General features: G+C 45.9%; 1 protein-coding gene across 1 annotated transcript in view; it reads right to left on the minus strand.

Annotated features, from left to right (window-relative positions):
• The window catches only part of LOC122377389 (Y+L amino acid transporter 2-like), a 36,431-nt gene that overhangs the window by 17,297 nt on the left and 7,091 nt on the right, over positions 1–12,043 (minus strand). Inside the window, exon 2 of the mRNA XM_043357345.1 lies at positions 5,617–5,835. Within this exon, the coding sequence (XP_043213280.1) occupies positions 5,617–5,835 (219 nt within the window). The remainder of the gene's footprint in view (positions 1–5,616; positions 5,836–12,043) is intronic.

Consider the following 12,043-nt stretch of genomic DNA (forward strand, 5'->3'; position numbering starts at 1 on the left):
TGTCGGCACCCGCTTCACGGACAGCGTCCTCCAGATCTGTCGCAGCCCTCATCACCGTGCACTGTGCAGTGCTCTCCTGACCTGTTAGCGCCCTCCTCGCCTGTCGGCGACATCTTCGCGTTCAGCGCCCTCCTGACCAGCCGGCGCCCTTTGCAACGCATAGCGCCCTCATCACCATGCATCGCCCTCCTGACCAGTCGTTCATCGTACAGCGCCCTCCTGACCTGTCGGCGCCCTCCTCACAACACATCGCGCCCTTCTGACCGGTTAGCGTTCTCCTCACCATGCAGACAATGCAACAGTGTACAATTAGGAAATCGTTAAGGAACCTATGTTTAACCCTCGCCGGCACAGGCCATTTTGTCATTCGACGGCACAAGGGGGGGGGGGTTGGTACGACCCCTCCCCCTCGCATTTGGCCCCTGATGGAGCTAGAGCTTCGCGGAAAAAACGAGCGTGTTGCCCGTCACGAGAGGAAGACAATGATATTTAAGTTTAAGGTCCTAGGTCATCGGTTGACCTTCCAGGTCAGGTCAATGACCCAAAAATCGGGAATACCGGGACCTGTTAGAAAGTCGTAAAGTGTGGCTGCTAAGGGTTTTCCGGGGTGCTGATCACGAATATCGTGTTAGTTTTGATCACAGATGATGTCGTTAAGCGTTCAGACCAGGTCGGGTCAGATCAGAGGTCAACCGGTAGGGGTCGTGACGGGTATTCGTAGTACCTGTCATCCGTCTCTGACAGCTTCGTAGCATGTTACGAAGGCACCGAAACTACTTCGTTAATGTTCAAATGATTGCTAAATTCGAATTCAGCTCCAAAAACTAGCCTAGAAACATGTAAAACTCGAAAAAGTGAACCGAGGTCACCAAAGGTCAATGACCTGACCTGACCTTCAGGTGACCTTGACACCCACCCTAATGCATGGGAGCAACATCAAATCACATGTTTGGACGATTGAAACCACGAAAAGCTTGCAAACGCGCGGCTAATGCGAGCCAACATACGCCGAATCGTGATTCCGGCCAAACATGGTCTCGGAAAAGAGGTCACAGGTCAAAGGTCATTTGGGTCAGGGTCATGAAATTTTCAGGGTAGGTGTCAAATTGATCAATGCGAGGATACTGAAAGTTTCGTCGTGATCGGCCGCATTTTACGCGAGTCATTCGCGAAAAACCTTAGGGGGGTTCCCCCTGTGCCGGCGAGGGTTAAAGTGATTTTAGGCGCGAATTAGTAATGAAGCATTTTCCGGAAAATAAAAGCATGACAACGTTTCTAGCGTTTCCGGAACGTTTCCGGAAAGGAACTTGTTTACAACCGTGACCCTCAAAATCATATGCAAGGCCAAACTTGCGGCGAAGGCCAGCTGAGAAGTGTACGCTCCCGTGACGTCACGGCTAATGTTAAAGAGTCGGGCGCCCGGCACATAGGAAAGCTCGGGATGACAGCCCCCTGATTTGGCCGGGGGTGTGGGGCAATTTGGCCGGTGTTAGTTTAAGGCCATGATTTTGGTTATAGGCGAGTCAGCTTCACATTCAGCAATGACGCGTGTCCTACGACGCATTTGAAGCATTTTGGAGGTTGACTCAGCCGTCACAGGGGTCGAAAATAGTCAAAATAGCGGCTCTAGATGCGATGACAGTTTTTTACGAATAACCTTTGAAGTAATCAAGTTACGCCAAAACTAAAAGTACCATCGTAATTCTCTCCTCATTCCGCATCGAAACATGTATGTGTTGACCTCGAAAGGTCAAGGTCAAGATCAAGGTCAAGGTTGGCTTCAGGTCACGTTACCTCAGGTCGCTTGACCTCAAGGTTACGTGAGTTCAAGGTCATCATGTATATCATTCGATGCGCCTTGACGAGCTGAACACAATGAGACCATTTGCGCGGCTGTATCTTTTTTCTGTAAGTTTTTATTAGCAAAAAAAGCGTTAGGTAACCTTTGATGACGTCACATGCCCTTACAGCTGTCCAATAGGAAATATGGCATCAAGGTAGTCAAAGTTGGTCATGAATTATGTCCTTTATGGTATAATTGACCATGACAACTCGGCCGTCCCAGCATAGTGACTCTGAGCGCACCGGCCAAGTTGCCCCGCTAGTCCCGGCCAAATAACCCCACGTTGCCATTCTGAAAATTGTTGTCTATAAAGTCGTCATGGCTGTACAGAACTAGATGAAATTGCTCTTGGAACCACTGAACATCCTCAAAAATGGCGCTATAATGTTGGAATTCGTTTACAGCCCAAATACTACATGTTATACAAATTCTTAAACGGAAGTAAAAGTTACCATTTTCTAACGTAATTCACCTTTTGTCAATTTTGAATAAAACTAAGAGGGGGAAAGCTTTGACATTTGTTCTCGAGTTAGTTCTGCCGATGACAAATGAATAGAGACTAAAGTTATTTCATTCACCTTTATCAGCTTTCGTACAGGTGGGGGCGGCCAATTTACACCACCGGCCAAATTACCCCACTCTCCCCTACCTGTAGGGAATTGATTTAAGTTTATTGTGACAAAGTTTAAAAAAAATCGGTCGGAAAATTTTTGAGATATCGAGGTTTTAGTGACGTCATGATTTCTGAGTTTTCGACAAAAATGGCATATGTTCAAAAATCATATAAAATCACAAAATAGACATACAGACATGCCGTAAACGCCATTAGACTGCCAATACCATGAACAATCAAATGGCTATCTTCGATTATTGATTATCGTTCCGCATTTTCCAAAATCTTGAACTGAATCTTGGCAATTTCTCGTGACTACTTCACGACCATGTATGTATTTCTACATGTATTTCTTAAATTGAACTTTTTTAGCCAAACACGTACACATATGATAAAATGAATGCCACCATCGTGTTCTACGCCCCAAATTACCCATAAAGCATGTGTCACAGGCTGCGAATATCAGTTTTGATTTTCGGGGATATGTGCCTGCCCGGTTGACCTGACCTTGACCCTGACCTATGCTTGACTGACCCCTACATGGAGCTGACACTCTTGTAGGACTTATATGATGGATTGTGCACCGTTTTGACAGAGTTTATGATGAGAGGCGCCCATTGCGAAGTCCTGAAGTCCATGCTACGGAAAGCCCGATTTCAGGTGTTTGACCTGACCTTGACCCGACCTGTGACCTCAAAATTCAACTTTAAAGTACTCATCTGAAGCGTCTCGTCGCGTTCTTTCGTTTGCCGCCTCGTGCGTTTCGCTGCGCCTATTGGTTCTCGAGTTATCGGCTGGGGGCGTTTAACGCCCCCAGGCCCCCCCCCCCAGCAAACGGTGGGTGGCGAAATACCCCAGCAACTGCCGGGTTAAAGGAAGACTGCCACCTTCAAAAAGTTTTCTCAGATTGGCCTATGATTTATTCCCTGGACAAAACAAAATTTTAGAATTCACCTGACAAAGTATCATCACGTGAATCGCGAAAAAAATTGTTGATTATCATACAATTATCAATCGGTTAATGTCTAGCGACAATGTTTACACATCACTAGACTTCAAGGTCATAAGATTATTACATTTTATTTGAAAAAGTAAGGTATTTTATGATTTACTACTATATGATTTCATAAGAAATTGGCCATGTTTAATTTATTTTGCATTTAAGTTCGTAAAACATTTAAAAATCATGGCTCATTTGGAATGGGTCTGCCGCCCATGTTAAACCCCATTTCCCACACTTTTTTGGAAAAAATGAACTACTGAATATATAGGTTTAACTTTTATTTTGACACTTCAAAATTCTTCTCTGATCTCGAAACAATCAAAGTTTTGACATATATTTACCAAAAGATAAGAAAATTCGTGTTTCAAAGTTATCGATAAACAGTAGAGATGTCGGTTTTCTTGGACTAAAAAAATGGCATCAAACTGAACTTTGGTCTCCGATTTCTCGCAAACGGGTTCGAATTTCGGAAAACCGACTTCAGTCTGGGACATAGGTGGCTCAGCTCTAGTGAAAACCGTTTTGTGGAAAAAAGGTGGCAGTCTACCTTTAAGGGTAAGTACTTACACAAACCTACATATGGTTAGGATAGGTAGGTCAGGTATTTGTGTAAAATTGAATCGCTCGAGGGTACTGTAAGTTCTGTTGCGATCGGACGCTTATTTCAAGAGTTACTCGCGAAAAAACCGAGGGGTCCAACCAATCCCCTATATGTGTGAGAGTTAACTGACCACAATCAAAGGAATCTATACAAGCACCCCGAGGTGCAACAGAACTGATAACCCCCACCAATAACGACGATAACAGTCTCAAACATACACGAGGCCCATTCACATAAGACCCAAGCCACCACTCAACATTCAAAAATATACAAACGCCTCTAGGTCCCCGGGGTATATAAACAGTGAACGGAATGCGTGCGAGCGCCAGTATCTGTTCGTGTTGAAATGAACGTGTTGACAAGTGTATAGATTGTAAAACGGAGTGAGATGGGCATTCCAAGATTATATGCTTTTTTAGTTGTATGTCAATTGTCAAGTAGGTGCGGTACATAGCAAGTAATCGTCAGAAGGTAACTGGAACTGCAAATTCATTAAAAATTTCAGCAAATTTACATGAAATTTAACGTCCGGTCGAAGGTGCCGTCAAAACGTACCCGACTCCCTACCCTGCCACGGCGCGGAATGAGGCTGTGGTGCCCTACAGCTCTGCAGTGCTCTTATTTTAGCTGCGCTGTTTCCTGCAGCCCAGCTGGTCAGTGCGCAGCCGTTTTGCCACTGTTCCGCCGTTTTTACGTTTTTTGTCGCGAACTCCTGTTTTCCTGCTTTTTTATTGTAAATTCGTTATTATCGTCACTTCTGTTTAAAGGGACCCTCCCACCTTCAAAAAAAGTCTATGAATTGGCATGAAAGTGATGTCGCTCGGTTCAGAAAGAGCGAAAACGAATATCTACCAAATTTCACCGAAAAATATTCACCGGTTTTCAAGATATTAGACTTTTACTTTTGTTTACTTTTTTGGGATCTCCGCTGTTTCTAGCGACTTTATTTTAGAAGTGCGGCGTTTGCGGCAGATGTTGCGCGCAAATAGCATATACCACCGCGTGCTACAAAACGTTTTAGTCAAACATTTAAAAATCGTTAGATATCTGCGCTGACGTCACACATTCAGAGGGGTATTCCTAAGCATTAGCCCCTCTGAATCAAAATGCTGCAATTTTGAAATTCAATATTTCCGATTTAAGGCATTTCTCGATGTTGTGAGTGCCGAAACCGGTAATTGTGAGCCAGGGACCCCATTTTGGCTATCTCAACTCAAATCTAATGTTAAGGTGGGAGGGTCCCTTTAACCCGCGTCCCGCTGGGGGTTTCTGGATTTCCACGCCCTGCTGCGGGGGGGGGGTTAAGATCTGGCTGGGAACACAGAACACCCCCCCCCCCCCTTCTAACTCGGCCGCTTTTCTAAGCTAGCCGACACCCTACAATGATCTCATTTGGTAGCCAGTAAGCAATCTGCATTCCTAGTTTTTGACAACTTCTGCCAATAAATAATGGAGGTATCATTTAGTGCTCACCATCATTGCAACATGTGCTAAAATAATAAAAAAAACACGGCGCGTGTTCTGAAGCGACTGGATGGTCGGTACTCGGTACTCACAAATAACCATGGCGGCCACTAGCCGGACCACGTCGTCCGGCGGGTGGCAGGTGTTGTAGAAGGGCTGCAGCATGTAGTACGCGAAGGTGAGCGCCTGGATGGCGTTACCGGTCGGCATGATGATGAGCAGCGCCACCCACAGGAACAGAAACGCCGGCAGCGGCCCGAACGATTCGTGAATGTAGGCGAAGTCGCCGCCCGACCGCGGGATCATGGTGCCTGTGGGCAGAGACGGCGCGGGTTCTGTCACCAACTGAGCACTGTGCAGGCGACGGAGTCAAACTGCATGATACACCTGTATTGGGGTCAATTAACTGCTTTTTTTCATGAAACGATATCTTTTAAAGTGAGATCGAATGGTTGAATGAACGAGTAGGTAGAACGGGATCCCAGAGTAACGGGATCCATGTCAAGCAGAGCTTGTTGCGCAGGCCCAGGGACAGACCCATATAGGTACCGTTCGATTGTACTAAATTTTACTTTAGCTCAGGATGAAGACGACTAAATTAAACTCATATTTGTATTGTTACGAATGTCGTGGGTTTCAAGGCATGTTTCAAGCGGCAATGAAATTCAAATCGATCGTAACCCTCTCCCATCTTGCAGTCTTCCCATCGTCCCCCCCCCCCGGCCCCGTTCCCATCTACTGACCTCGCCTTAAGGTCACTTGACCAGAAACCGGCGGCTAATCTGCGGAGATCCTGGGGGCATAGGTAAACTGTAGAAGGGCTGCAGCATGTGGCAGTCTACTACAGAAGGTAGTCTGTGCCGCAATGCAACCGCCAGTGGCTATAGTCTACCTATAAACCCAGCCAGATCTACACCACGCTCTGAGAAACCGGCATTTCCAGTAAAGAAATTCTAGTGGCACCACCGGCTAAATAGCCAAATGACGGGCCCGCATTGATCTTCTGAGCTATTTAGTCCACAAAATGGTCATAGTTATCGAGAAAAGTTTTTTTTATAGATCCCGAACCCATGGGAGCGCATGGTGCCACTGCATCTAATTTTCTCTACAACCAAATCAATATATGTTATACAAGTTTCACAATGGAACAAATGATGCCATTTTACTTACAAGGACATGTTTTATTGATTTTTAAACAAAAAATACGATGGTCAGGGTTTCGCCTACTTTTCCGTATATGTAGTTGGCATTGGCGCTGAAAGTTATACAGCGGTCGATCTGTCGGTGTAGCCAGTGAGCATGAAAATCTCGTGGCTCGTCCTGGCGAATAGAACCACCCTTGAGAACCACCCACAAGCAGGCCACAAGAGCAGAATTATCGTGGCTTTTTTGCCGTTCAGTAGCTCAGTTGATAGAGCGTTGGCCCCCGGTAGTCGGCGCCCGGATTCGAGTTGCCCGGTGGTCAAGGATCCGGCGATAACGAGACTCCTGACTGGGATGGCGCCGGGTGGTGGGAACAGTCACGGCCGGTTGATCCAGGGTATATAGAACAACGGTTGATCGGTCGGTGGGACAGACCGAGTCCTGCTTTGCACGGCATCCGAATTCCAAATCTTCCCGAAACTATGAATGATCACACGATTGGACCATGGGAGATCAGGACCTGAGCGTAGCGTATGCGTGTGCGTATATATATATACAATATATGCGCATATATATATATATATATATATATATATATATATATATATATATATATATATATATATATATATATATATATATATATATATATATATATATCCCGGCAGGCGGTGGGCCTACCAGCCACCTTCCACGCGGTGGGGGGGGGCACTTTTTTGCCCCCCCCCGTATCTCCGAAACTACTGGACGGATCCGGAAAATTCAAACGGCGTTCGATAGCCCTGTCAAATTTGTCAAGGGAAACCAAATTTCATTGACCTCGGGGTCACCGATGACGTCACAGGTCAGGTCAAAGATAAAAGGTTTCACCGTTCACAGGGCTTCTAGGGAAAGCGCTATAACACCGAGTAAAACGCATTTTGTCGAAAATCAGCGATAAGGCGTCAGTTGTCTAGTACATATGTTGCTATTAGAGGTCACTGGTCATACCAGGTCAGGTCACAGGTCAGGTCACCAAAGGTCACCAAGGGTCACCACATAAGCCCAACTTTACTAAGGTTATGTGATGCATGTTTTATGGTCAGTTTTTCATTTCCAACTCAATGGTGTTGGTTATAAGACCATCAGGTACGGTTTAGGTCACTTTCTGGTGGAGGTCAGGTCAAGGTCAGGTCAAAAAAGGTCAAATTTCAAAGTTGATATTTTTGCATAAAATGGGCATCGATTCGATGCAGCTCGTCACGGGGAGTCTAATGGCGGTCTTTGTTTTGCGCTACGAGGTCTAGAATTGCTAAAAATTGAGTTTGAAAATTTGACGTCATCAATTTTGAACAGTTTTTTCGCTATAACTTGGCCAAAAAACGAGGTATCGATCTCAAATTTGGTATGTAGATAGAAGGCAGTAGGGACTATCACATATATTCCGGTTTTTTTCGAAATTCAAAAAACTTTTTGGATTTTTTGGCTATTATATTCAAAAAATATATTTTTTGATTTTTAGGGGTCAAAATCCAAAAAATTCGAAAAACCGAAATAGCAGTTTTGTAGCCCTTTTAATTCCACACCTTTTATGTCAAAAACATTTTTCTGTATCTCTAAAGCTGTAGGCCTGACAGCTCTTCCCGCGAAACCTTTTTTTGGGTCGAAAATGGCAAAAATGACGTCACTCTTACGTCATTAGCGGCCAACCTATCATAGCCTTTGGAAAAATTTTTGGTCACCATGTGCGCTAGCTGCTCCCGGGAGGATACTTAAAGTTTGGTGACGATCGGCGCAGCGGTTCTCGAGATATATCGAAAAAAGTAAAGGGGGGGCAAAAAATGTCCCCCCCCCCACCGCCTGGAAGGATATATATACAAAATATGCGTAGCGTGGGTTCCCGCTCTGTCAAATCGCCCATTCAAATATTGGGGCTAAATTCATGAAAAAGTTCCCGGAAACAATGTTTATTGTTTATATTGGATATTGGTCTTAGGCGCGTGTATAACCCGCGCCCGGCTGGGGGTCCTGGATTTCCACGCCCTGCTGGGGGGGGGGGGTGTTTGAACACCCCCCCCCCTTCTAACTCGGCTCCTGGGCCACGTAGCGATACGCGGAAGGCGGCGTTCGAAAGAGCGTCAAAAATAATGAGGAAATCACTTCGGTCAATTTTTTGGTCAGGTCAAAGGTCAGGTCACCAGAGGTCATTGAAGGCAAATTTTCGCCGATTTCCAGGTCGAATGTCGAAAATTTCCAAGAAGCCAACGCATAACTCGGGAACCAATAGAGCTACAGCGCCGCGGAAAAGCGCATTCGATAGCCCTATTAACGCCCTTTCTGAGTAATTCTCTCAGATTTGACCTAACGTCAACGGTTTTGCCTGCAGGGGGCAAAAACTGCAAAAATAGCCGATTTTTTCGGAAACAGTTTTTCTGCAATAACTTTTGACCCAAGCATTGTACGAGCTTACTTTTACCGGCATCGTGTTCCTCTCGTCAAGACGCATCGAACGAACTATAATTTGACCTTGAAAGGTCAACTTGAAAATTTGACCTCAGGTCAAGGTCATGACCTGACCGGAAAGGGTCATGTTGCATATCAGTCGATCCGTATCGTCGAGCTGAACACATCTAAGGCGTTTTCATCGCTCTAGCATGCCTCTATCAAAAGTTATTTGCGAAAAACTGTTAGATACCATTCGTGACCTAAGATGACCTCAGGGCATAAACAGGGGTCACAGACACCATTTTCATGTTCAGTGTGTCTAAACCACTTGTAATTCAGTGTTTGGGAGTGTTTATAATGTCTTTCGTCCAAAACAGGCGCATTTCAATTTTCTCCCATTGACTTATAATGGTGAGGTCGCAAAATTGACCTGACCTTAGGTCATCGATATCAAAATTCTGAGATATACATTTTGTACATGCTAATGCTCTTAGCAATCGCTGAAAGTTTCAAAGCGATCGGTCACTCGGTGTAGCTATGACAGACATTGAAACTTTTTATGAGGTGAGGTCACTTCGAGTGACCTGGTGACCTGACCTTGAATGACCTTGGTCTGAAATTTTCACAACATGTGTAGAATTGATGTATGATAAGGTGTACCAAAAACGGCGGCGCTCCGCGCCGCCGTTTTTGAGATATTCGCGAAAAACCACAGGGGGGGGTGTTCAAACACCCCCCCCCCAGCAGGGCGCGGGATAAAAAGACCTACCGAATACATATGTCAACCTAAAAACTGCACAAACTGAACAAAGGGCGAAGCATATGATTACTGAGCTGTGATAAGCCGGGGTAAACATGTCCGACAGAAGCGCTCTGGTGTACAAGTAGGCTTCTTGCTGGCGCTGTTGGCTCCCTCCTCGAACGCTGTATCAGCGTTTTTTTTTTTTTCACCAAGCTATGTCAAGAATCACTCACTCTGCGTGACATTCGTGGAACCACCGACAAAATGGAACATAGTAATGCCAATGCACCAAATTTTCAACATGAACCAAAATGCATTTCATTGTAGGTATATGGATCAAGAATGATTACCGTAACTATACAAATTGCATGATGTACGGCTCCTGCGGACTTGAGCGGTAGGCTTTGCCTTTTTACAATTCCAGCTATATCTCAGAAACTAATCGATATACGATGAAGCCATATTAGAGCAATGGTATAGGCATGTGTGCGAATAAATCGATTGCATCTTCAACCCTTAAAATCTTAGCCCGGCAGGCGGTGGGCCTCCCGGCCACCTTCCGCGCGGTGGGGGGGGGGGCATCTCCCCCCCCGTATCTCCGAAACTACTGGACGAATCCGGAAAATTTAAACGGCGTTCGATAGCCCTGTCAAATTTGTTGAAGGAAACCAAATTTAACCCTCGCCGGACCTAGGTATTGGTTTTCTACATACGCGCCGGCCGAGGGGGGGGGGGTGGGTACGACCCCCCCCCTCGCCGTTTCGCCCCTGGTAGAGCTAGCGCGTCGCGGAAAAAACGAGCGTGTGCGCCGTTACGAGACGCAGAGATTGGTATCCGATTTTAAGGTCCTAGGTCAACCGGTGACCTCTGAGGTCAGGTCAAGTGCCCCAAGGTACGGTTCAGTTTTTGGTGAATAACTTCGCAAAAAACGGCCGCAGAGCGCCGATTTTGGCAGCATCGTGTTCGTCTCGCTCAGGCGCGTCGAATGATATACTTTTTGTCCAGGTCAGGTCAACTTGGGGTGTTGACCTCGGGTCAAGGTCAGGTCAGCACCCCCAGGTCACGAAGCTGGTCGAAAGAGGTCAAGTCGCATATCATTCGATTCGGCAGGTCTTCCTGAGTCCATTGGTGGCTTTCCCGACTCTCTAGCTCAATTTGATCAAGAGTTATTGACGAAAAACTAATATGACCTTGATGACGTCATAAATGACGTCACGCAAGGTCAACATTGCAAAAGTGACGCATCTAACCTTGCAAGGAGTGCATCAAATCACGATTCTGTGTGCTTGAGATAGTTGGAGATCGTTCCCGGCGCCAGAATAGCAGTTTTCATTTTTCCCCCATTGACTTATAATGGTGAGGTCACGAAAATGACCTGACCTCATATGACCTTTAGGAAAAATCCGAGATATACAAGTTGTGGGACTCATAATGGATACTAGATCCTGCAAGTTTCATTTCCCTGTGACATCTCCTCTGGCAGTGAGGGCGTTGCGATTTTGCGACATCTGAAGACCGTGCAGAGGTTCACTTATGACGTCATAGGTCAGTGACCTGACCTGACCCAAAAATGCGGTTGGTGTCAAAAGATCCGGCTTGGATCAAAGGTCAGGTATGCCAAGTTTCAGCTCTCTATCGCCAGCGTGTTCGGAGCTATCGCGAAAAAACCCTATGGGGGGGCGGCACCCGCCCCCCCCCCTCGGCCGGCGAGGGTTAATTGACCTCGGGGTCACCGATGACGTCAAAGGTCAGGTCAAAGATAAAATGTTTCACCGTTCACCGGGCTTCTAGGGAAAGCGCTATAACACCGAGTAAAACGCATTTTGTCGAAAATCAGCGATAGGGCGTCAGTTGTCTAGTACATATGTTGCTATTAGAGGTCACTGGTCATACCAGGTCAGGTCACAGGTCAGGTCACCAAAGGTCACCAAACCACATGAACCCAACTTTACTAAGGTTGTGCGATGCATGTTTTTTGGCCAGTTTTTCATTTCCAACTCAATGGTGAACTGAATATAAGACCATCAGGTACGGTTTAGGTCACTTTCTGGTGGAGGTCAGGTCAAGGTCAGGTCAAAAAAGGTCAAATTTCAAAGTTGATATTTTTGCATAAAATGGGTATTGATTCGATGCAGCTCGTCACGGGGAGTCCAATGGTGTCTTTGTTTTGCGCTACGAGATCTAGATAGAATTGCTAAAAATTGAGTTTG

Source organism: Amphibalanus amphitrite, unplaced genomic scaffold, assembly GCF_019059575.1.
Source record: "Amphibalanus amphitrite isolate SeventyFive unplaced genomic scaffold, NRLGWU_Aamphi_draft 000044F_arrow, whole genome shotgun sequence".
NCBI classification, from domain to species: Eukaryota; Metazoa; Arthropoda; class Thecostraca; order Balanomorpha; family Balanidae; genus Amphibalanus; species Amphibalanus amphitrite.